The sequence below is a fragment of the Symphalangus syndactylus genome, chromosome 10 (assembly GCF_028878055.3).
Source record: "Symphalangus syndactylus isolate Jambi chromosome 10, NHGRI_mSymSyn1-v2.1_pri, whole genome shotgun sequence".
In the NCBI taxonomy this organism is placed as follows: domain Eukaryota; kingdom Metazoa; phylum Chordata; class Mammalia; order Primates; family Hylobatidae; genus Symphalangus; species Symphalangus syndactylus.
Window position 1 is genome coordinate 18,588,516 of NC_072432.2, and position 26,912 is coordinate 18,615,427.

The 26,912-nt window shown below is 43.6% G+C and overlaps 1 protein-coding gene across 6 annotated transcripts in view; it reads left to right on the plus strand.

Annotated features, from left to right (window-relative positions):
- Window positions 1-26,912, plus strand: part of FRMD4A (FERM domain containing 4A) — a 695,719-nt gene that overhangs the window by 462,493 nt on the left and 206,314 nt on the right. For all 6 annotated transcript variants that reach the window (XM_055296556.2, XM_055296557.2, XM_055296555.2 and 3 more), the window contains one exon: window positions 18,962-19,027. In XM_055296556.2, the coding sequence (XP_055152531.1) occupies window positions 18,962-19,027 (66 nt within the window). The remainder of the gene's footprint in view (window positions 1-18,961; window positions 19,028-26,912) is intronic.

The window sequence follows — 26,912 nt, forward strand, 5'->3', positions numbered from 1 at the left end:
GTCAGCTGTTGGTGTGGAGTGCTTCCTGCTAAACGTGGCAGGACTTGGCATCTGAGCATGTGGCCCTTGGACTCAGGCACTTAGTACAGGAGTGCTTTGTATCCAACACAGGTTTAGCAAAGCAGGTGGCCTGGCAGGCCATACTAACTTCATAGGTGGCCATTTTCCCACTGTATGTCAAGAACCACCAAAGACCCAAGGGTGGAATTTGGAAAAGTTGCAGATGGTCTAGAATACTATTTTCTGCTCCACACCTCTCTGGGAGGCAATGGAGATTATGACTATAGTAATATACAAAGAAGATTGTTTATGACAAGGAGAGCCCATTCCCCAATTCTTACCTATGTGGCTTCACCCACCACTGAGGGCAGATCCTTTGATTCTGCTTGTCACATAGGTATGTGAATGACAAATAATGCATGTGTCCCTGAGACTGACTTTTGGGGCATATTTCTACAGAATAGACAAATTAGAACATATTTGACTGAATGCAAATTAAGTTGTATAGTACCTATATTACATAATTGCCCTTGAAACTATATATATAAAGATACATGCTATTTAAATATGTTTATTATTCATATAAAATATTTATTGTGTGCCTATTATGGCAGTCACATCATTCTATTTTAGTCACACATATTATTGTTTTAGTATAATAAAATGTTTACAACTGTGAAAACTTATTGTATAATAAGACCCATAGTTGTAAATAATACTGTGTCTCCTTCCATTGATCACAACATAAGCAAAATTTTTTTAAATTTCATTTAAAATGACAGATTAAACTGGACACTGAAACAAAGTAGGCAAATTCATGTTACCAGAAAATGTTATTAAGGTTCTTGGTTACTGAGCACATGAATTCTCTACCAAACCAGCAACAGATGCCTGTAACTCTTTTGCACAGCGTTATATTTTAAATAGAGGATGTTCAACCACACGTTTATACGAGAAAAATTGGTAGCATAAAAAAGTAGAAAAATGTATTTGTGCCTATCAGTCTGTACTGAAATTTTTGTAAGCCTTCTGAAGCACTGAGCGAATGTTGTAAAAATTTGTTTCACCAAACCACATGTAATATTGTACCAAGGAAACATCACAAGTAAATACATCAGCTATCAGAATGAATATATTTTCTTGGAACTCTTTGTTTCTAGCTGTGTCTATATATCCATGTCTTATACATCACAACTTATTGGAGAGGGAGGGAAGGGATCTTAGAATCCGTCTGTCCCTGAGTTCTGTAATCCTGTCTACAACTTCCCTTGCTAAAGTCTCTGGTCCCTTCCTGATGATTTGCAGTGATAATGGGACAACCCATTCCATTTTGAACAATGATGCTTGTTCAAAAGTTCTTCCTTCTATGGAATCCGAATGTATCTTCTGGAATTTCCCCTCATTGGGTCTATATTTTGCCCACCAAAGCAAAGTTAACCAGCCTTCACTTTATACACATCAGATTAGCAAGTTCCCCCGAACCCCCATTTGGGTAAGCCCAGGACAGTCCTAGTTTATACCTGTTCTCTCTATGTAATCAATAATAGCCTCCCTTTTGACTCACAAGTATCTGGTATGGCCAATAGGTTGTATGGTCACGCTACCACTAGAGCTTTTGATATGTAGGCCACCAATGCAGCTTTTCCCTCAGTCCCGGGAAGTACTGGTTTCTGGACCTTCACCCGGTCTAGTTATCCTTCTTTGGTCTTTCTCCCGTTTCTTTCATTTCTTGTGTAAAATATGGTACCCACAACTGAATACAGATTTCCAGAAGTGGTTTAACCACAGTAGAATGCAGGGCACCTCTTAATTCCCTTATTCCGATGCTGTGCTTCTAGCACATGCATGAAGAGTAGGACACAAAACCGTAAACAATATGACCCCAACTTTTACATTTTGAAGCTTCCGTCCGAACCTCTTTGCCCTCTGTAAATCTGATATGCATGCCTTCTGTGTCCATTTACAAATCACTGGGGGAAAATACATGGATTGAGGAAGACAAGTTCTACTTTAATATCACTTCGCAGTTTTCCAAGTGCTTGTAGAACTTGCCGTTGCAACCCTGTCTCCAGACTCCCCTCATTTTGGCCTCATGACGAAATTGACTTGAAAACAGTGCTCAGTGGCTATTTCCTATTTCAAGCGATTTAGCCATCCTCCCTCAGACGATTAGCTCCCCCTTCTTTGTTTTCATAAAGACGGTGTCCAGCTGTATTTCTCACTGCTTCCTCCTTATCCGCCAGTGTCCTTCAGCTCATTGCCTGGGTGACGTTTCCAGAACATTCTATGTTCACTCCCATTTCATCCCTTCTTACCTCAGGTTGCTGTGTTCTGCAGATATCACTCCTTCCCTGGGGTATTGACGGATCCACCAGGTGTGAGTTAGGGTGTCCCCCCATCCCCATCCCATAGCGTCTTATACTCACCCCTGTAGTCACACTGATCACTCTGCAACTGCCTGTTAACTTGGGTATTTCCTCTACGGGACATAGAAGTTCCTTAAGTATAGGAGCAAAATCACATTCACCATTACATATCTAATAAGATCCCTGGCACATAACAAAGATGCCATAAGCACTTGAGTGAACACATTGTGGTGAACATCACTGTGAATAATTCTTTATTCTGTTTCTCTTGTTTCAATGGGGAAAATTCCTAGAAGAGAAATGACAGAGCCCAAGGATCTGAACTTTTTAGCCGTTTGCATTCTATTTCCTGGAAGGTGTTAGTGGTCTTCTAATTAACTTGTAATTATTTACTAATTAAACGATTTTATCTTTAATATAGTAATTCCCATTATAGTTGTTACAATGCCTTCCTGAAATTTACATTAACTTTTTACTTTTGCTTATGGGGCCTTGTGGAGTATAATTTATTTTTTAGAATGATCTTTATGGTAGTCAAATCTATAATTTTTTCTTTTTTGGCTCATTCATTGTTTTTAGGCTTAGAGAAACATGATAAATAATCATCTACCTGGTTTTAAAATTTAACTTTATGGACTACCTAGGATTTATTTTGGGGAAAGGGTGCAGTTCATTTATATTCCTTTCATTTCCCTCTTGATTGAGAAGAGTGAAACAAACAGAAGCTGAATTGTTCAGCAATTCCTTTTTTTTTTTTTTTTTTTTTTTTTTTTCAGACAGTGTCTCACTCTGTCGCCCAGGCTGGAGAGCAGTGGTGCACTCTTGGCTCACCACAACCTCCACCTGGCAGGTTCAAGCGATTCTCCTGCCTCAGCCTCCCAAGCAGCCGGGACTACAGATGTGTGCCAACAAGCCCAGCTAATTTTTGTATTTTTAGTAGAGACGAGGTTTCACCATGTTGGCCAGGCTGGTCTCAACCCCTGACCTCTGGTGATCCATCTGCCTCGGCCTCCGAAAGTGCTGGGATTACAGGCATGAACCACCGTCACCCAACCAGCATCTACTTGCTTCAAACAATATTTCCTTTTGCTTCCTTGCTCTTCTTGCTTTGAACATATCTTTAAAGATTCTTTTATTGTCCTTAGACTTTCCTAGTTTTAAATATCAGTGTCATGACTAGGCACGGTGGCTCAGCCTGTAATCTCAGCACTTTGGGAGGTCGAGGTGGACAGATCACTGGAGGTCAGGAGTTTGAGACCAGCCTGGCCAACATGGTGAAACTCTGTCTCTACTAAAAATACAAAAATTAGTGGGTCATGGTGGCCGGTGCCTGTAATCCCAGCCACTCGGGAGGCTGAGGCACAAGAATCACTTGAACCTGGGAGACAGAGGTTGCAGTGAGCTGAGATCGCACCATTGCACTCCAGCCTGGGCGACAGAGCGAGACTCCGTCTCAAAAATAAACAATTTAAATAAATAAATACCAGCGTCAGCTTTCCAACTCTCTTCCTGTAAACTTGTAGTGCACGAAAAATGCTGGAAATATTTCTTGTACGTTGTGTGCCCTCCACACTTTGTTCTACTACAATCTAGTCTCCTTTGTGAGTTCTCCAGCACACACCCTGTGTTCTTCACGTCTCAATCTTCACGTCCTCATTTAATTTTATTTTTATCATGTGATCAAAATTTTATGTTTAAAGTCACCATCCCATACGAACCAAATTTTTTTAGATCCAGGGAGTCAAACTTTTCTTTTTTTTTTTTTTTTCCAGCCTTATCTTTTTTTCTAGGCTTTTAAAAACTGTCTTTCTGGGGTCTCCATTTAACTATTCTATTTTTTTCTTTTCTTTTTGAGACAGAGTCTCACTCTTTCCACCCAGGCCGGAGTGCAGTGGCGTGATCTAGGCTCACTGCAACTTCTACCTCCTGGGTTTAAGTGATTCTTCCGCCTCAGCCTCCCAAGTAGCTAGGACTATAGGCGTTCACCACCACGCCTGGCTAATTTTTGTATTTTTAGTAGAGATGACGTTTCGCCATGTTGGCTGGGCTGGTCTTGAACTCCTGGCCTCAGCTGATCTGCCCCCCTCCGCCTCCCAAAGTGCTGGGATTACAGGTGTGAGTCACTGCACCCAGGCTCCATCTAACTTTCCTTTTCTACTCTAAAAATTCCAAGTACAGTCATCAAAACAAAAGGTAGATATTTGCCTTTCCCTTTGAAAAAAGCCTCTCATTCTATCCCAAACAAACAGACAAACATAAACAACCTCTGTCACTCATGCTGAAGCCAGAGTTCCATGTGGCAGAGAACAGGTGTTATTTTCCATCTTTCCTCACTGTTCCCCAGGGAACAGCTGAATGTTAGGTGGGTGTGTACGTTCTGGCCACTTCTTGCATGTTCTGTTTCTTTGGGGTTTACACCTCTCCCAGCTGCACTTGCAGAACGTCTGCATGAACGCATGTGCTGTGAATAAGAATTACGTGCGTGCGGAAGAATCTGGACATTTTCCCACACATCGTACGTGGGTATTCCTAAACCTCCTTTCTTAGGCCAGCTCCTGTATTCCTTACATCTGCTCTCAATGTAATGATTGCTGGGTGGCCCAGGATGGCCCTGGGAACCACAGCTACTGGGAAAAAGAGCTGGGCTTCCAAGCCTCCTGTCTGAACGAAGTACCCTCCTCTACAAATGACCAGTGCCCCCACAGCTTCATTTTGTGAGGGCCTGGCACTTGCTGAGTCCCTGAAGACAGCCATCCCAATGCCGCCTGCCCAGAATTAGCCTCCTCATCCATCCACAGCCACAGGAGACCTGGCATGAGGGGACAGAGACCTGCAGCGCCCCCGGGCCTTCCTATAGGAGCAGGGAGCAGCGCGTTGGATCAGGGACTAACTCCACTGTGTGTAGGCGGCAGTCAGTGGTTCAGCATTCAGCGTTCTGCACTTTTTATGTGTTTTGACTTATTTGTTCCTCGTCACAACTCTATGAGGTAGGTATTGCTGTCATCTCCGTTTTATAGATTAGGGAAGGAGGCCAAGTTGGTGAAGTAACTTCTGGAGGATCACACTCAGCTAGGAAGTGGTGAAGCCAGGATAAGACACAGCCCCTGGTGGCCGAGCTCTGGAGCCTGGCTCCGACCCACAGTAAGCCCCAGCGGTGTGGCCCAGGGAGGGCAGCAAGGGAGGCACGGTGTGTGGCTCAGTCCTCTGGGTCCCCAGGTAGCTGGAGGACAGGAGTGGGATGTGTGCCTGGAGCCTCCTCCCCACTCTTGGCGTCCCCAGCAGGCCACTGAGTCTGCAAGATCCAAGAGGATCTAACAGCTGTTTAGAGCCCCCTGGCTGTCCCCCATGCCCTTCTCTGCAGGCCAGGCCTGGAGAAGGCCTGGAGCGGCACAGCAGGGAGAACCTGGTAGAGTCAGTGGCTTCCTCAGTCTTTTGTACAAAGCTAAACCTGGGAAAGAGTAAAGTGAGGCGGTCTTTACTTTTTTAAGGAAGATGTTCGTGGTTTTATTGTTTCATGAGGCATTGAAACGGATTCTGCACAAATCAGTATCTGCCCAGTGGGACAGCTGGTTTCTCCTTCACTTCTTTGGGTTACTAGAGCAACTTGTCAGATTTTTTTAAAAAAACAACAACCTTTCCAAGGCATGCACTGGCATAACACAAACTCTTCCTGTCAGAGGCCGCCAGTCCGGTATCCAGACATCATGCAAGACACCTCGGTGGCAACAGTGCGCCGTGTCCGCCCCCACACAGCCCTGTGCGTTTGTGTATAGTATCTGTTGTGTCTGCAGAAGCGTGAATAGTATTGGGAAGAGGAGGGAGGAAGAAACAGCGTGAGTTCCTGGCTGGGAGGAGGTCAGTGAAGTCGTGCTGGGCAGGCCTGAACATGTCTGTCATCAGGGCGAACCCAAGCATCCGTGATGTCCTTTCATAGGAACATCTGGTGGAGCCCCATAATGGGGTCTTCATTGGCATTTGGCTGGTCCGCCACCATGCTGAGGATGCAGTTAGCTGGTGTGGGCTGAAGGTCCTGCCCCGTGATGCTGTGCTGGATCTTCTGGAACAGAAGGCTGGATGACTTCTTTACAATGGCAGTTTTCCCCTCGAGCTGCTCTCCTTCCCGCCTAAGGCGTGATATGTGAATGTAAATTGTGCTGAGTTGAGTTCTATTGTTATCAATAACTGAATATTGAATGAAGATGGGTCCAGTCATCTCCCACATGGGCTTGCCTCCTGTTCTGGAGTGTCCTCAGCCTCACTGAGACCCGAGAGCTGGCATGATGGCAGTGGCGGCAACCCAGCATGGTCTTGATGTTAGGTGTCCTAGCAGGAGGGGAGGGGAGGACGGAGCATGACAGCCCAGGGTAGCTGCTAGATAGTGCTGTGGACATGCCTCTTGGGAGGACAAGGTATGTGGCATCTTTCTCTCAAGCCAGTAATCAGCAAGAAACAGGACCACAGCTCCTTGGGTCACCTGTGTCCCCAGCAACAGGCTGAATGCATGGCGTAGAGGAGACCACAGCTATGGGCTTTGGACTTTGAGTGAAAAATGTGCCTCCAAGCAAAGGTAACAGCATGGGTCAGGCCCCATGGCAAGGGAGAGGGTGGTCCTCAGAGGAACAGATTCTAAAAGGCCCGGATGGCCCAGTCTTGAAACTGAGAGGAGCAGTGGGAAGGAGAGTATTTGAAAAAAAGGGATCTGGTAAGGTGAGGCCAACGTCAGAGAGCCTGTTATCCATGTTCAGACAGTTGCCTTTCACAGATGCTAGCAGCAATATGTAAAGAAGGAAGAATCTCACTCTGCACCTACAGCAGGACTGGCCTCTGGGGCGTTCAGGCCTCTGTCCAGATCTGCCCAAGGGCTGCTCTCTGCCTCCCATTTCTGTTCCCATTAGCCTCTGCCTCTGTTCAGACTGCACAGCACTCCCTCTCTGATCCAGATTCCCAGCTCCCTTTCCTTTGTAAGGACTAGGCTCTATTCCCTTCCCCAGCCCCTATCCTAATAATAACGATGAATAATAATAATACAATCCTGTGCTCAGGACGATTACGGCTCTGTGGCTCTTCAGAGACTCCGGTTGCTCCAGTTGCAGAACCAAAGATATCTGTGTTTCCAGGCTTGGGTGAAAAGTAAAACCTGCAGTTGTGTTGTAAATGAGGGCTTGTGAATAAATCTTCCTAATTGTGTGTATTTCTGGTAGAATAGTGGGTTAAAATCCTGACAATGTATTCGAAATGGAGGTAAAGAAAATCCTGTTTTCAGAAGACACTCTAGCAATGGTAGAACCTAGGAAGAAACATGTTGCTCCAAATTTTAGTCCAGCTAGTTGGATGTCACCCAGAAAGCGCTGCTGCCCACCAGGAGCCTGGAGGCCTTTGTGCACCTGCCCACCACCTGTGAGCGGCTTCTGCCCTGTGCTTCCCAGTATGGTGTCCATGGTGCAGGACCTAACTCTGGGGCACATGCCATTGCATCTTCCAGCATCCATCTGCCCTTGTCATTGTAGTCAGAGCGTTGGCTGCCAGGCGTGAGAAGGGTGATTGTGGACCCGCCCCAGCAGAATCTTGGCCTTCCACATCTGTCGCACCTGTCCATTGTTCACACCAATAGCTTGTTTGGTTGGAAGGTGGAAAGCACACCCCACCTCCCCACATCACACAACTGAGCTGTGGGTAGCAGTTCGTCTTCAGCAAGGTGCCATAATGCCCTCTGGAGAGCTTCCTGCTGTACCAGCCTCTTACCTGCCTGGGTCCACACCTCATCGTCTACACTTTAGGCCCAGGGACTGATTATTAATGTTTTCTGACACGCTGCCCTGTAGCATCATGTGGAGATGGTTAATTGCTCGGCCTGGAGGACTTGTGGCTTGAATCACATAGACCGCTGGGCCCCCACACCAGGACTTCTCTTTTGCATTATCAGAGAAAACCAAATTTCCTTCTGCTGCAGGAGCAGCAGCAGCAGCGTCACTAGGATGTGCTTTCCAAAGATCTGCAAGTAAAACGCCAGCCCAGGCTATGACTTCAGGTGCAAACCCGCAGAGGGTTGAGCTTTGAAGAATGCATTGCTATTTCCATTTTCTATTACATCAACATTGTCATGTTAATTTGTTTCTGATAGAGCCACTCACCTAATAACTTCCGTCTGGTGTATAAGCTGCAACTGTATCCAGCAGCCAAGAACCTGAAGGACACACCTGCATGTGTTTTGTTTTTTGTTTTTTGAGACAGGATCTCACTCGGTTGTCCAGGCTGGAGTGCAGTGGCCTGATCTCAATTCACTGCAACTTCTGCCTCCTGGGCTCAGGCAATCCTCCCACCTCAGCCTCCCGAGTAGCTGGGACTACAGGCACACACCACCATGCCCCACTAATTTTCATATTGTTGTTTTTGGGGTTTGCCAGGTTGCCCAGGCAGGTCTCAAACTCCTGAGCTCAAATGATCCTCCCGCCTCTGCTTCTCAAAGTGCTGGCATTACAGAGTGAGCCCCCGTGCCTGCCCACACCTGCGTGTGTTCTTTTAAATCCAGGAGAGTCACAATAAAGACAGGTGGAATCGTTTGCCAGAGGTCATAGAGCAAAATAGGAACAAGGTCATCCTCTCTGAGGCTTCTGGTGTCTCGTGCCTGTGTCTCCTTTCCTTCCATTGTCATCTTATTTCGATATGTTATCACTTGAGAACCGAACAAAAGTAAGCTAGAGATAAACCAGAGGGAAAAATTATCATAAAAATCATATTACAATGATAATAAAAAGATTATATAAAATTTTTATAAAATAAAAATTTGTATTAAAAATTTTATTAAAAAATTACAATCAACCTTTGGCCTTTAAAGGTTTTGGGCAAATCCCCCACTTGCCCACTGTGGTAATGCGTGTTATTTCCCTGGTATAAGTGAAGTGTGGGCAGGGAATTGATGAATTTTATTTTTGAGATGAGGTCTCACTATGTTGCCCAGGCTGGTCTCGAACTCCTGGGCTCAAGCAATCCTTCTGCCTTAGCCTCCTAGGTAGCTGGGATTACAGGGGTGAGCCACCATGCCCAGATAGATGAATTAATAAACATATATATTATTTATTATATATTAGATTATATTATATATTATTTATTGTATATTATATATTATTTATTATATATTATATATAATATATTATTTATTATATTATTTATTATATATTATATTATATATTATTATATATTATATTATATATAATATATTATTTATTATATATTTATTATGTATTATATATAATCACATATGATATATAATTATATATAAAAATATAATAAATATATTATATATAATAAATATTATAATATATATTATATATAATATACTACATTATTTTATATTTATTACATATATATCTATATGGGCTGCAAGTGGTGGCTCACACCTGTAATCCCAGAACTTTGGGAGGCTGTGGTGGGAAGATCACTTGAGCCCAGGAGTTTAAGAGCAGCCTGGACAACATGGCGAGTCCCCACATCTACAAAAAATACAAAAATTAGCCCTGTGTGGAGGTGTGCATCTGTAATCCCAGCTACTTGGGTGGCTAGGTGGGAGAATCTCTTGAGCCCCAGGAAGGCAGAGGTTGCGGTGAGCTGTGATCATGCCGCTGAACTCCAGCTGGGACCACAGAGTGAGACCCTGTCTCAAAAACATAAAACAAAACAAAAAAAAATATGACTGTGTATATTTGAAGTTTACATCATAATGCTATTGGATACCCATAGATGTGTAGATACATACAGAACCACAGTAGATAAGGAGGATGAACAAGTCTAGAGATGTAATATATGACATGAGGAATAAAGTTAAAATTATATTGTGTTAGGGTTTTTTGTTACATAAATAGATTTTAGCTGCTCTAGTCCCACAAAAAAAGTAACCATGTGAGATGATAGATATATTAACCGACTTCACTGTAGTAACCATTACACTGTCTGTATGTATCTAATTTTTTTGATTGTTTGTTTTTTGAGTTTCACTCTGTTGCCCAGGCTGGAGTGCAGTGGCCCGATCTCCGCTCACTGCAACCTTCGCCTCCCGGGTTCAGGTGATTCTCCTGCCTCATCCTCCCCAGTAGTTGGGATTACAGGTGCATGCCAACACACCCGGCTAATTTTTGTATTTTTAGTAGAGTCGAGGTTTCACCATGTTGGTGGGGCTGATCTTGACCTCAAGTGATCTGCCCACCTCGGCCTCCCAAAGCGCTGGGATTACAGGGCAGGGATTGATATTTTTAACAGATTTTAAATTGCTTGAAGTCCTTTCTTTCCATGTGTGTATTTCCTGTAAATTTCTTGAGGTTGCTGTAACTGCGTGGCATTCATTCATCTCCTCCTGGCCATGATGTGCTTTATGATTATTGAGATTTTGTGGTCTTGCAATGTTTGGGTACCTAGATTGGACTTTGAGTCTTCATTTTTCTGTGAAGGAAACTGAAGTGGAGAGAAGGATGTGGCTCTTGAGGTGACCCAGTACCCGGGAGCACCAACAATGACTTGTGCCAGGAAGTTGTAGTCATGGCCTTGGAATTTCCTTCTGAGCCACACAACAGCCTGGGTCAGAGGTCAGATCATGAGGGGCTGCTGTCCCGCATCCGACATCCTCAGGGTGTCCTGTGGTTTAAGGGACCGTGCTCGGGGAAGACGTGCTGTCAGCGGTAAGTCACTGGGTAGGGCCTTGGCTTTTGAAATCTAAATTTTCTGTCTGATGACTAAGTTTTAAAGGATAACATTTCAGGTGGTTTGGGGAGTATTGGTAGTTGTCCTAACTGAAGCATATCTTGGAAGGTTAATTCTTTGTTTTGTGCAATTCTAGAGAGTCATTAATATTGCTGATTTTATTGTCTTGTAAATTTATTGTCTCAAAAATGAATATCAGAAACAACTTGGTGGCTTGCTTTTCACAGGGACGTCAACGAGTAGGCAATTGGTAACTAGACTAAAATAATTTTTTGGCAGGCCTGTGACCATCTCACTGAACAGCTCTCCTCCCTCACCGTACCCTCCCTCAGCCCCGCCCCACAGTGTCTGCCCTGTAATAGTTTCAGTGTAAATTAGCCTCAGGAAACTAAGAGAATACATGTGTCAAGTGACTATTTTTTAGTTTTTGTTTTAAAAAACACATTTTTTTTCTGGGCTCAGGATCAGTTTGCACAACTGCATTATATTTCTATAAAAATGCTCTAGGCCAGGCACGGTGGCTCATGCTTGTAATCTCAGTACTTTGGGAGGCTAAGCTGGGGAGGGTCACTGGAGTCCAAGAATTTACATAGCGAGACGTGTCTTTACAAAAAATAAACACAGTTAGCTGGGCATGGTGGTGTGTGCCTGTAGTCCCAGATAGGAGGCTGAGGTGGGAGGATCGCTTGATCCTGGGAGGTTGAAGCTGCAGTGAGCTATGATAGCACCAACGCACTTCAGCCTAGGAGACAGAGCAAAACTCTGTCTATAAAAATAAAATAAAATAAAATAAAATGAGCCTGATAATATCTACCTCCTGCCTTACCAGGACTATGGGTTCGATACGTATCAAGTATTTCCAAAACCATACAACTGATAATAATTAACAGCTAACGTGATGAGTATATACTTTGTACCAGGTACAGCACTAAGAAATTTCCAAACATTAGTTAATGTAATAATCGCAGGATTCCTAAGAGGTAGAAGCTGTTTTATCCCTCTTATACAGACAAGGAACAAGGCTTAAAAAGATGAAGTAAGCTGGGCGTGGTGGATCACTCCTGTAATTCTAGTGCTTGTGTGGGAGGCCAAGGCAGGAGAATCAGTTGAGCCCAGGAGGTTGAGGCTGCAGTGAGCCAAGATCATACCATTGCACACCAGCCTGGGCAACAGAGCAAGACCCTTTCTCAAAAAAATAAATAAAAACCAAAATGAAACAAAAACCTTCTAAACAGTGGAGCTAGGATTCTTTCTTCTCAGCTCCTCCTGCACAGGCATATACCATGGCATAGAAATTATTTTGCAGGCCAGGTGTGGTGCCTCACCCCTGTAATCCCAGCATTTTGGGAGGCCAAGGCGGGTGGATCACCTGAGCTCAGGGGTTCGAGACCAGCCTGGCCAACATGGTGAAACCCCATCTCTACTAAAAATACAAAAAATTAGCCGGGCATTGTTGCGGGTACCTGTAATCCCAGCTACTCGTGAGGCTGAGGCAGGAGAATCGCATGAACTCAGGAGGCAGAGGTTGCAGTGCACCACTTCACTCCAGCCTGAGCGACAGAGGGAGACAGTGTCTCAAAAAAAAAAAAAAAAAAAAAAAAAAATTATTTTGCAAAGGGCAAGAAAGAAAAAGAAGAAAGAGGACATCAACAAGTTGCTAAACCAAAAAGACAGAGGAAAGAAAGGTGGTATGTTGAGAAAAAGGTGATAGGAAGCAATATATGCAAATAGGGTTGACTTTGTTTTGAATTCAAAGAGCAACTATTCTTAGTAAGACATATTTGGTTTTCTTTTCTTTTTTTTTTTTTTTTGACTCAAAATGTTTACACTGTCTTTAAGAAATGGCTTTGCTATGGTGGGGCATGGTGGCTCATGCCTGTAATCCTAGCACTTTGGGAGGCCAAGGCAGGAGGATCACGTGAGGCCAGGAGTTCAAGACCAGCCTAGCCAACATGGTGAAACCCCATCTCCACTAAAAATACAAAAATTAGCCGAGCATGTTGGCAGGCACCTGTAATCCCAGCTACTAGGGAGGCTGAGGCAGGAGAATCGCTTGAACCCGGGAGGCAGAGGTTGCAGTGAGCCGAGATCGTGCCAGTGCACTCCAGCCTGGGCAACAAAATGAGACTCCATCTCACAAAGAGAGAGAGAGAGAGAGAAAAGACTTTGCCAGACCTTAAATTCTATTGCCTTCCGTGTCCCTGTGTGGTGTGGGCAGCAGAATGTTCCGAAGTTGCTGTCCTATGACTGTTTCCAATCTAAGCCTAAACCAGAAAAATTAAATTCCAACTCTGATCTGGGTACCCTGCACCTCTCCATATTACAAGGCATCCTGAAATCACCATTTGTTATTGCTTGTTATTTTAGTAAGGCCTCATAGCGGAGACTCCCCTGCTACATATGAACAATTATTCCTTCTGCCTTTAATAATATATCAGGCTATTGTAGACAAATACACTAAAAAATATATATTTATAAATCCCTCTTTCCAAAATCTGATCTGCACTCTCAAAAGTACTTCTGATCACAACAAAATGGACTTCCCATTAATTCTACTTTTTTTTTTTTTTTTAGGAATACGGTCTCACTCTGTTGCCCAAGCTGGAGAGCAGTGGCAGGATCATAGTTCACTGCAGCCAACAACTCCTGGGCTCAAGCAGTCCTCCTGCCTCAGCCTCTGGAGTAGATGGGGCTACAGGTGTGCACCCCACGCCTGGCTAATTTTTTAATTTTTTTGTAGAGATGGGGTCTTGCTCTGTTGCCCAGGCTGGTCTCAAACTCCTGGCCTCAAATGATCCTCCCTCCTTGGCCTCCCAAAGAGTTGAGATTATAGTCATGAGCCACTGAGTTTAGCCTGGCTTCCCATTAATTCTGTCTGCAGGGTGAGAATGTGTCAGGTGTTCAGTCTTAAGTATTCTGGCTCATGTGACAACTCATTGTCGTTTGTCTATTAATATTTGATTTTATATGTTAAAAAGATAGTCAATCTAAAATTTGCTGGGAAAGAAACTGCTCGTTCTCCATTTCCTATGCCTGACCTCAAATAAGGTCATTCATCTTTCTAGATAAAGTTTCTTTTTTACACTTTTTTAACTGAAAAAAAAAAAAGTAACATGTTAAGTCATATTTGGGTGAGGTGGAGTGGCGTAAACCACCCAGAAGCCTAATACCATTGCACATCTACTCCTATATTTTTGTTTTTGCCTCTTAATCCCTGTCCACGTGCATGACAATTAGGATACATATCACTTATTTTTTTATTTTATTTTTTGAGACAGTCTCACTGTCACCCAGGCTAGAATACAGTGGCGCAATCTTGGCTCACTGCAACCACCACCTCCTGGGTTCAAGCAATTCTAGTGCCTCAGCCTCCCAAGTAGCTGAGACTACAGGTGTGCACCACCATGCCCGGCTAATTTTTTTTTGTATTTTTAGTAGAGACAGGGTTTTGCCATGTTGCCCAGGTTGGTCTCGAACTCCTGAGCTCAGGCAATCCACCTGCCTCGGCCTCCCAAAGGTCTAGGATTACAGGCGTGAGCCACCATGCCAGGCCAGGATACGTATCAATGATAGTCTGCTGTGGTCACTGAAGCTAGTATCATAAATGTGTTTACATGTTTCTGCACAGTCTTCATGTCAGAGTGTACCTTAGCAGCAAAGTTGGATAAATTGGGGCAGACACTTCACTTTCAAAACAACACTTTTTCATATTTCCTTTAGAATCACAGGGCACTTGGCAGGCCTCTGCGTAGGCTAGAATTGTATCGTAGCAAGGCAGTTGATTATTGGAATGGTTGCCAGTTGACATCTATGAGAAGCCTTGTTCTCTAAAGGATTTCCTTTGAGGGTGATGCCAGGGTTCCAGTAGTGTCTGAACAGCTGGAAATGAAAAAAAAATGAAACAAAACAAAACAAAAAAAATCCAAGGGAAAGCAGTATTATTTCACAATTTTTAGTATTGAAAAGAAAATTTCAGTGTGCCTAGCAAGACAGACAAAGCTACAGATGTCAATTCGGGTTTCTATGTACACACCCAGAATGGTGAAGTTTTCTGAACTGATGATAAGAACAGGATACTCTAATCTTACTTGAGTATGGAACAACAGGCAGGTGCTCCCTTTTGAAAAATAAACCACAGCAGTGCTGTCCAAAGAAAGCTGTACCTTCAAAAACATGATGATTCAAAGGTGAGTCTGTTTAGACACTTCTCTGTGCCGACTGTTTGCAGAGACATTTTGCTTTCTACAGGGAGGCATTAAAATACGGAGCATGTTTGTAAATTTCCCAGCAATTACTGTGAGAAAAGGAAAGAAATTGGAAGACCTAGGGTGGATACTAACATCGTGATAAATAGTTACTTCCTTAAATTGCTGAGCAGATAAGGTGAGATTGTTTTATGTAATGAGGATTATTTTTTTCAGATGAAAATGAGAACCTCAGGGAAGACCTTTAAGTGTGAGTGTGAACTTTGTGAGCTTGGAAATATTTCAAGAAAATGATACATTTCATCTTCTTTATTACTGCGATTAAAACTTTATTTGATCCAATAATGTCTTTCAGATACCAGTTTGTTTTCATAAAATGTATTAGACTGTGATTGAGTAACTCAAGAGCATGTTTGTACCCTTAACCTTTTATGATAAAAAGAAGCTCAAAACTGTTTTATAGATGCAGAAAACAAACAGCATTTCTTTCTTAAAACTCTCCCCTGTTCTCAGTCGAGACTTTTCTCAAATCTATGATTAAAGTTTTAAAAGAATTTAACATAACTTTCTGGATGTGATACCATTTTCCTTCTTAAAACTTTTACTCTCTTGACCTTAGATTCTTTCCAATGAGAACTGAATCTGTGTAGCTCGAAAATTTTATCTAAAGTACCTGTGCAATTGCTATTATCTGCCATATTGAAACTTGAAAGTAACATTTCTAGTGTACTTTTCTGGTGAAGGAATCATTTATACATGTTGGTATAGCAGCAGCTATTTCAGTCTAATTGAAAATTGTAATGGCTTTCATTGAACTTAGGGAATGATTGAAAGGAAGCGGATGGATTTTTAAAAATTAAGTCAATCAGTGAAGATGCTTACTCTGTGCAAGGTTGATGGATTCTAATAGGACCTGAGCCCGTTTTCCTACTAAGGCAATTAACACCTGAAGTTAGGAGTTCAACGGGTGAATAAGGACTTTGCAAATGTCCACAGCTGCCTGCTTTGACCTGTACATGCGGAATGGCAAGACTTTGGATCGAAGTTTTTCCTCTGTTTTTAATCTGTTCATTGGAGTGTTTAGGAGTATGTGAAACTTTTCTTGATTTTTCTCAGAGCTGGGGGCTGCTGAGTCATTGTTACAACTCAGAATCAAGAGACGTTGAAATTAGCCCCCATGTAAGCAGGACATGCTATGTTGATTGAGATCCCAAAACAAGGAAAACCTGACATGATGGAAATACGGGATGACTTCTTTTGAGGAAGGAATAAGATGATTTTCTCATAGGATTTCATGACAGCTTTGGATATGTTGGTGATAAGTGAATAATCCCTGTTGAACCAGAAGAGAAGAGACTGTCTTTTCTTGTTATTTATTTGATCTTGCCCTACCTGCAAAAACATTGGGGGTTAGGGCTTCACCGTATGAGTTTTAGGGGAACACAATCCAGTCCATAACTCCCGGTCTCCAGGAGCTCAGGGTGCAGGAGAGGGTCACGAAGGACGCAGGATGGCTGGCCACTGGGTGGGACTGAGCCGTGAGTGCAGTAGGCACCTTCGGCCCGCGACTGTGCCACCAACTGCTTCCATTTGCAGAGACGCTCATTCTCGTCAGGATCACAGTTCCAAACCTAACAGGCCTTGAGAAATGTCAGCGTTATTCTAGCCTGGAGAGTTGGTACGTCCCGTGGCGCGTAAGAGAAACGAGACTGCTCTGTAGTCCCAGCTACTGAGGAGGCTGAGGTGGGAGTATCGCTTGAGCCTGGGAAGTGGAGGTTGCAGTGAGTTAAGATCGTATCGCTGCACCCCAGCCGGGACAACAGAGCAAGACTCTGTCTAAAAAAAAATTAAATTAAAACAAGAGCTCCCTTAGGGCCAGGCACTGTGCTAAGTGTGTAAAGGCAAGATTGTGTCTCATCTGAGACTGACTTTTTTATCTTTCCTCGAGGAAAGGTTTATGAGAAGGACCCTCATGGCTGGACAAGGAGACAAGGCCAGGATCTGCTCATGTGCCTCCTTTCTTTAGATCTGCTTAAAGTGGCCAGTTAGCCACTAAATACAGGGGAAAAGGACTGTATTTAGTGGGGACTGTAGAGTCATATAAAATAGGCATTGAGCTTTCTAAAGGATTTCCTCTAAAGAAATACAAGGAAGGAACCTTATGTGTCATCTGGTCCAGAGAGTAGTGTTGGAGCTATTTCATACTAGCCTGGGAGAGCCAATTGCTACATTTTTAGGAATGTGGGGTGCCAATTGTAAAGCATAGCCATTGTTAAAATGAAATTATATGCACATGCTTAAACACATGGTGTTAACAAACAAAGATAATAAAAATCTATCCCTTCCTAATTATTTTTATGGCACTTAACTGTTTTCTATGAGCTTAAGGTTATGTTTGTCTATCATATCTGTATGTTGGAATTACTAGCAGTGTTGTCATGACAGTAGCTTGAAATCAGACACAGTGAAGGCAGCAAGACAATTTATGGTTAGGACAGTCACCAGTTGACATCCATGAGAAGCCTTGTTCTTCAAAGGATTTCCTTTGAGGGTGATGCCAGGCTCCAGCAAATGCTACAAATCAGGCTTTTTCCTTCCAGAAAGCCAGTTGTTAAACATTCAGCAGCACCCCACTGGGCTCAGCCCATTTATTTTTGGATATGAGACAGGGGCATGGAGACGAACGGTAACTTGTCCAGAGTCCTGCAGCCCCTTGTAACCTGCAGGACCAAGACTAGACTTGGGTCTCCCAGGCTTTCTGTTATACCACTCAGAGATTTCAGGGGTTGGATTTGCCTGTGGGCTCTTATCGCCAGTGCTTTTCTGTTATTGGTGACAGCGCTGTAGGGAATCAGGTCATACACAAGAAGGGGCTGATTAACTAACACAGAAATCAAATTCATTGCCAGGTGGGTGGTCATCTGCTTTCTGGTTACCAGCAAGTGGGATAAATGAAGAGGAGGCAGAGATTGGATCCTGAGCTCTGTCCCTAACACATGCGGGTACAGTTATTGAATGGAAGAATAAGTGAAGAATGAACAACACGCACCACCCCTGAGAATATGTTATATATGTATTTGCTAATTAATTTTACATCTCCCTCATTAGAATATAAGCTCCATGAGGATGGGGACTTTGTCTCGTGTGCCGTGGTACACCCAGCTCCCAGAAAAGTACCTGGCATGTAGAAAGTGCTCAATTGATATTTTCTTTTTTTTCTTTTTTTCGAGAGGGAGTTTTGTTCTTGTTGCCCAGGCTGGAGTGCAGTGGTGTGATCTCGGCTCACTGCAACCTCCACCTCCTGGGTTCAAGAGATTCTCCTGCCTCAGCCTCCCAAGTAGCTGAAATTACAGGTATGCGCCACCACACCCGGCTAATTTTGTATTTTTAGTAGAGATGGGGTTTCTCCATGTTGGTCAGGCTCCAGGTTGGTCTCAAACTCCTGACCTCAGGTGATCCACCCACCTCGGCCTCCTAAAGTACTGGGATTACAGGCGTGAGCCACCGTGCCCAGCCTCAATAGATATTTTTGAATGAATGAATGAACTGATCCTTCCAACTCCTGGCGTTGTACCGTGCCAACTCCCAGAGGAAGTTTTGCCCAGAGGAATATGCCTGGCAGAGTGCAGCGTCAGTGACCCTCTAACCCTTTGTCTGGCTGCTAGACTCTCAGTGACTACCATTTCTCTTCCCTCTTAGATGACGGAGGGCCGCCGATGTCAAGTACATCTTCTTGATGACAGGAAGCTGGAACTCCTAGTACAGGTAAATTGCTTTTGGTCAACTTTCTGAGTTTCTTTGGTGACTGATGTGGTTTCAGACCTTGATCCAGCTGGGGGTGAAGGGGGATTTGGTAAACTGTTTTTAAATCTCTGTTAATATCTGTGAGAGAATGACTAGGACCCACCAGGATGTTTTGTGTGTGTGCTATTTTGGTTGTGTCTGTACACCAGCCTAAGGCGTCCAAGGCCAGATGTACATCTACTCTATTGCTACAAATTTCTAGAAAAGGAAATTCCATAATGCCATTAGCTATTCTTTCTGCCTGGAAGGAGTTAACTGCAATGTAACCTAAATAACTCTTGCTGTAACTAAAATTGATTTAGTCTTCCTTGCTCAGAGGGGATAGAAAAAGGTTTGGTTCTTTTTGTTTGTTTTTTAGTCTTGCTTTGTTTTGAGACAGAGTCTGGCTCTTGTTGCCCAGACTGAAGTGCAGTGGCACGATCTCAGCTCACCGCAACCTCTGCCTCCCGGGTTCAAGCGATTCTCCTGCCTCAGCCTCCCAAGTAGCTGGGATTACAGGCATGTGCCACCATTCCTGGCTAATTTTTTGTATTTTTAGTTGAGACGGGGTTTCTCCGTGCTAGTCAGGCTGGTCTCGAACTCCTGACCTCAGATGATCTGCCCGCCTCGGCCTCCCAAAGTGCTGGGATTATAGACGTGAGCCACTGTGGCTGGCCTAAAGGTTTGTTCTTTTCTTTTCCAGTTGAGATTAAAGAGGAACAATCTCTGTACTCTGTCCTCTTTCTAAGTGCTAAGCGACCCCCTTCTTACCCCATCCCATGGGTTGACATTGGCATCACTTGTGAGCATCTGGAGAAACTGAGATGCAGAAAATCAATCAATTCCAACTAAGAACACATCAGTGTCAGCAAAGTTAGAGAAGTAATTGGAATCATAGACCCTCACCTTTTTCAACTTGTTCTTAAACAGACCGTTGTTTGACCCAAAGCTCTAAAGAATGGTGTCTCCAACTCTGACTTAAAAAGTTTACCATTCCAAATCTGTTGTTCAATGCCAATTTTTATTACATTTGCTTGCTGTTTATTCTTAGATGTCTATGTCTGGGTCCTAGAGCATTGTATCTCATTCTGTATCACTTTTTGCTGTGAGGAAGCTGCAGTTCATCAGTGGGTTGAGAGGATGCTATCTGCTCATGGGGGAAGAGATGCTACTTCAAAGGGGAAACTCGCATGCAGATACTTTGGTCTCGTGTTGCCTTGTACATGCTGCTTGGAACTGAAAATGTTCAAACTCCTGACTTTGAGTTAATACTTTTAATAGGATTCAAATGATAAAGGCTTTATAAATGCAATATCGGAAACAGAAAATAGGAAAAAGGCTCTCAAGCACATGACACTAACTCAAGTGTGGTTGTCTTTTTGGTGGATTTCTTTCCGGCATTTCTCATATTTATATTTCTTGCATGGCTGTAATCATAGTACATGTATAATTCTACATATCTTATTTTTCCTTTTCCACTTACCATTGTCTTTCACTAACATTTTCTAAGTTACTGTAAATTGTCATTCTCCTGAACAGCTGCATAAATTCTAGAAATTGATATACCATTATTATCTAATCATTTCCCCATTTGAGTATATTTAAGGGATTTAAAAAAATAATTTTCCCACTATTAGAAGTAAATGCTGTGATTAACATATCCCTATTTGCAGGGTTCTCCTGCATTTTAGATTACGGCTGTTTTAGGCTAGGTTCCGTGGCCTAAAGTCATTAAAAGTCAAATTTGTGGTTTGAATTTGGAAGAATGAGGCAATAAAGGGAAACCATCAAATTGAGTGAGATCTCGTTAATTAGCAGAATCATTAACTGAGAAACATTCGAAGCTACAAATTGCCAAGAGTCAGTATGAAGAGTGTATAGGCGAGTGGTCTGGTGTATTTTACATGCTTTTCCTGAATCAAAGCTTGGAGGTTTAGAAAGAAGCCACCTTCTGGAATGGGAAATGAGACCTCAAATGGCAGTTTAGAAACTATCTCTTGGCCAGCCTGCTTTCAGAAAAAAATAGATTTAATTACTGATGTGCGCAGTTTGGGAACAGTTATCCTCAACCCTATAAAATCAAGAAAATGTTGAATTAGGCGAACGAGAGAAGTTCATGTTCTTCCCACCGCTTTATAGAACAGGCTTCCCATGTTATTCTCTCTTCCTGGAACACGCTCCTTCCCACACCCCCATGCCCTGGACCGGGCTGGTCTCTCTTAGGTCTTTATATCACAACTTGGAAGACACACCCCACCAATGCTTTCCCTGACCCCCTCCACCTAGTCTGTACTGAGTTTCTTTCTTACGACACGGCCACACCTCGCTGTGATTGGTTGTGTACTTGTTATCACTTCCTGGAGCCCCCGACAGTTTGAGGGCTAGATCTGTGTCTCTATCATGGTGTATCCCCAGTACCTAGCCCAGGGTCAAGCACATAATGTCACTAATAAAGACTTGTTGAATGAAAGAATGGGCAAACCCTAAGATGCCTTGGCATTACTTCCCCCAAAGACTTCTTGCCAGAGTACCAGTTGCTTCACAGAGGATTTAGCTTAACACACACACACACACACACATACATACACACACACACACACACAATCTGTCTATCTATAGATACACACACGCTCTACACATTGAGAGATATACACACTACCTATACATAGATAAATACACACACTATTTGTTTATCTAGGCATCGATAGTGCGTGTATCTATGTATAGATGATAGATAGATAGACAGACAGACAGATAGATAGATAGTGTTTGTGTGTGTTAAGCTAAATACATATATATATTTATATTTATATATATGGAAAGATTCTAAATTAATTGCAGAATGGGCTTTAGCAAAACTTGGAGAAACAAAATTAAAACTACTGAATGAAATGCAGCTTAAATCTATCACTCTTTTTCTCCTCTGCAAAATTCTGTTGCCCAGGATTCTATCTGTTGGGCAGTATCCTTTCTAAAGGGAATCTGGATTCTCTAGCTCATCTGGACCCACCTCTAGGTTTTTAATAAAACATTTGACCTAAACTATTTCATATTTTACATTCAGAGAGTGGTAGCCTTCAGGTTCATTTATACTTTAGTCATCAAAATATATTAAACACTGAGACTGATATTGTTAAGAATAATTTCAGAACATTTGTCATAAGCCTTAGACAAAGCAATGCCTTTCCTGATCTTTTGACCTGGAGCTGTAGAGACGGGGATGGGTGGAAAAGACACCTGCATTGACCTGACAAGGTTTGTAACATACAGAGTCAGGTTTAGAGCAAGTGTTTCTCTCCCCGAGAGAAGTAAATGGGTTTGCATGAGGGTGGCTGACTGAAAGAGATTAATAAGATGGGGCAGATGGGGAAGGTTAGTTTTTAGCCACTATGAGAATGGGAAACTCATCAAAGGCTATACCTCAGATCTTCAGACGCAGGGGAGCTTCTATGGCATCCATGTTGGGCGAGAAAGCTGATGGCATCCAAACCGACTCCCGATTTGCCTCTTGCCAGGAAGATGCAGTAAGCCGACAACCACACAGATAATTTCATGCAGCACTGTAAACTCGGCCACTCCGAGCATAACATTTCCCTTCTCTGGGTTGCAGAGAAAAAATGACTGTCATCCTAATGTTTCCTGCTTATTCCATATAGCACTTCGAGATTACCAAGTGAAATCTGTGCTTCCAAATCCTCTATTGCTCTGAGTAGATCACACGTTACTCACAGTAGGGGAGGGCAAACAGTCAAGAGTGACATACTAGAAATTAATATTCAAGAGGCTCATCCCTAAATCCACAGGTAATTTCCTGACACCCACATCTTTACCAGGTAGCTCCTTAAGTCCTGAAATTCCACTTAAGAGCAGCTGGAAGGTGACGTGAGCATTCAGCCCCAGAGCATGCCTGCAACCTTGGTTGTGGACACATGCAGGTTGCATAGACAGATGGCCCTGCAGTTCAGCCCACGGACAGCATCTTCTGCTCTGTCTTCCAAAATTGTTTCCACTAGTTGGAAATGTACTTAAAAAAAGCCTTTATCAGGCCAGATGCGGTGGCTCACACCTGTAATCCCAGCACTTTGGGAGGCCAAGGAGAGTGGATCACTTGACATCAGGAGTTCGAGACCAGCCTGGCCAACATGGTGAAAAACCACCTCTACTAAAAATACAAAAAATAAATAAATAAATAACTCAGTGTGGTGGTGCACGCCTATAATCCCAGCTACTCGGGAAGATGAGACAGGAGAATGACTTGAACCTTGGGAGGCGGAGGTTGCAGTGAGCCAAGATCACACCACTGCACTCCAGCCTGGGCGACAGAGCAAGACTTTGTCCCCCACCACCAAAAAAAAAGAAAAAAAGCCTTCATCAGAATGAGAGGAGCCACCCTCATCTCAGTCTTGGAACTGCCTCTTCTGGAGGACGTTGTAGCCAGATATGGGGGGCAGAGCATGTTTTATGGTCAGCCGAACTCCCCAAGTCTCGTTGTCATATCCTTGCTCCTGGAAAATTATTTTCTTCATTTATTTTCTGACCCGAATGTATATTTGGGGGAGTATTTTGAGAGCAGAGAAAGGGAAGTGTGCTTTAGCCATAGTGAGAATGATTAAAGTAAGAATTTCTGGACAGTGAGAGTTGCTAGATGGGGTACAGGAAGCCGTTAGTAGGAAAGATTCTGGACTCTTTCTCTTGACCTTCATAAAAATAGAGTGGATTTTCACTAGAATGGAATGGCTGAGGTGTGGCCCTTCCTTATTTGGTTCTCTTGAGGCTTGTGAGACTGCAGATATCCTGTCTCACAGGGAGCCAGCCCAGTGCCAGAAAAACCGATCTGACCTTCTACTGCTAGGCAGGCTTCGTTTCAGTGCTTCTCCCCATCACTTTAGATGAATGGTTGGCCGAATTTCTTCCCCACCCCCATTTTTGGGTTTTTTTTTTTTTTTTTCTTGAGAGAGTCTTCCTCTATTGCCCAGGCTAGAGTGCAGTGGTGCAATCTTGGCTCACTGCAACCTCCACTTCCTGGGTTCAAACGATTCTCCTGTCTCAGCCTCCCGAGTACCTGGGACTATAGGCCTGCACCACCATGCCCAGCTAATTTTGTATTTTTAGTAGAGACAGGGTTGTGCCATGTTGACGACGCTGGTCTGGAATTCCTGACCTCAGGTGACCCGCCCACCACAGCCTCTCACAAAGTGCCGGGATTACAGGCGTGAACCACCACACCTGGCCCCCACTTTTTTTTGAGGCATGGTCTCGCTCTATCAACCAGCTGTGGTGCAGTGGTGCAATTACAGCTCACTGCAACCTCAACCTTCTGGGCTCAAGTGATCCTCCCATCTCAGCCTCTCCAGTAGCTGGGGCTGACAGATGTGCATTACCACGCCCGGCTAATTTTTTAAATTTTTAGAGAGACAGGGTCTCCCTCTGCTGCCCCGGCTGGTCTCCAACTCCAGATCCCAAGTGATCTTCCTGCCTTAGTCCTTCTCAAAGTGTTAAGATGGCAGGCATGAGCCACTGCCAACACGCCCAGCCCTTCTTCCCTTTGATGATAAGAGCTTTACACATAGGAGACCTCTCCATCCCCTCAATTCTGCCACAGTGAACCTCGCACTTTGCTTTCTCTAGGGAGCTGCCCCACGATGTGAGTCTCCTTTCCAAGTTCCAAGCTGCCCTAGGATTTCCACATTTCTCCCCTCTGACCCAGTCCCTTAGTGGCCATAGGCAAGACATTTACAACTGTCCACTGTGTGCAAATAGAGGAACAAAGCGTCCCTATGATTCTGAGAAGTGGAGCAAACTGTGACTAGTCCATGTTTTCTAAGGGAATTAAAGATAGCAGTTAGATTATTGCCGTGTATTACACAGGGCTCATAATCCTGAGAAAGCAACCAAGACAGAAGCATTTGGAAAGATCTAAGCTGCACCTCGTGGTACCATAGCCACCAGCCACATGTGGCCATTGAGCAAAATGTGGCCAGTGCAAACTGAGATGTGTGCAAGTATAAATCACACACCAGCTGTGTGCAAGCATAAATTACACGCCAGCTGTGAGCAAGTATAAATCACATACTAGCTTGTGAAGACTTCCTATGAAACTTAAGTAAAATGTCTTGTGAATGGCTTTTGCCTTGGTGAGTCCGTGTTAAAATGATAATATTTGGATATATTAAGATAAAATAAATATATAATAAATTTCACCTTTTAACTTTTTAGATATGGCTAAAAAAATCAAAATCTTGGCCGGGTGTGGTGGCTCACGCCTGTAATCCCAGCACTTTGGGAGGCTGAGGCGGGCAGATCATGAGGTCAGGAGATCAAGACCATCCTGGCCGACATACTGAAACCTGTCTCTACCAGGCATAGTGGCATGCACCTGTAGTCCCAGCTACTCGGGAAGCTGAGGCAGGGGAGTCACTTGAACCCGGGAGGTAGAAGTTGCAGTGAGTTGAGGTCATGCCACTGCACTCCAGCCCGGCAACAGAGCGAGACTCCATCTCAAAAACATAAATAAATAAATAAAATCTTATATTGGGCTAACTTTTGTGGCTCACGTTGTATTTCTTTTGGATAGCTATTTCTAGAGCAGCAGGCCCAAACCTTTTTGGCACCAGGGACTGGTTTCATGAAAGACAATTTTTCCACAGATAGGGTGTGGGGGGTATGGTTTCAGGATGATTCAAGCATATTACATTTATTGTGCACTTTATTTCCATGATTACATTGTAACATATAATGAAATAATTCTACAACTCACCGTAATGTCAAATCAGTGGAAGCCCTGAGCTTGTTTTCCTGCAACTAGATGGTCCCACATGTGAGTGATGGGCATCTTTTTTTTTTTTTTTTTTTGAGACAGAGTCTTGCTTTGTCACCAGGCTGGAGTGCAGTGGTGCAATCTCAGCTCACCGCAACCTTTGCCTCCTGAGTTCAAGCGATTCTCCTGCCTCAGCCTTCTAAGTGGCTGGGATTACAGGCATGCGCCACCACACCCAACTAATTTTTGTATTTTTAGTAGAGACAGGGTTTCACCATGTTGGCCAGCATGGTCTCAATCTCCTGACCTCATGATCCACCCGCCTCGGCCTCCCAAGGTGCTGGGATTACAGGTATGAGCCACCACGCCTGGCCTAGATTCTTATAAGGAGTGTGCAACCTAGATCCCTCACGTGTATAGTTCACAGTAGGGTTTGGACTCCTGTGAGAATCTAATGCTGCTGCTGATCTGACAGGAGGCGGGGCTCAGGCAGTAATGCAAGCAATGGGGAGGGGCTATATGTATAGATGAAGCTTCTCTCTCTGCTCATCTCCTGCTGTGCAGCCCCATTCCTAACAGGCCACAGACTGGTACCAGTCCATGGCCCAGGGGTTGGGGATTCCTGCTATAGAAGATAGAAAACAATTTAAGCTAGAGAAAATATTATGAAAGCAATCAAATTGTTTGGGGTTACCCAGATATAATACTGGATGTTTGGCACAATAATAACTACATTTTACAATTCTTTTTCTTTTTTTTTTTTTTGTTTTGTTTTGAGACAGAGTCTCACTCTGTCGCCCAGGCTGGAGTGCAGTGGCGTAATCTCTGCTCACTGCAACCTCTGCCTCCTGGGTTCAAGTGATTCTCCCACCTCAGCCTCCAGAGTTGCTGGGATTACAGGCACCCGCCATCATGCCCAGCTAATCTTTGTGTGTTTGTAGAGATGGGGTTTCACTGTGTTGGCCAGGCTTCTCTTAAACTCCTGATCTCAGGTGATCCACCTGCCTTGGCCTCCCAAAGTACTAGGATTACAGGCATGAGCCACTACACCTGGCCTACAATTCTTTATAGAATTTATATGGAGCATATCTTATTTAATCCTCACAGTAA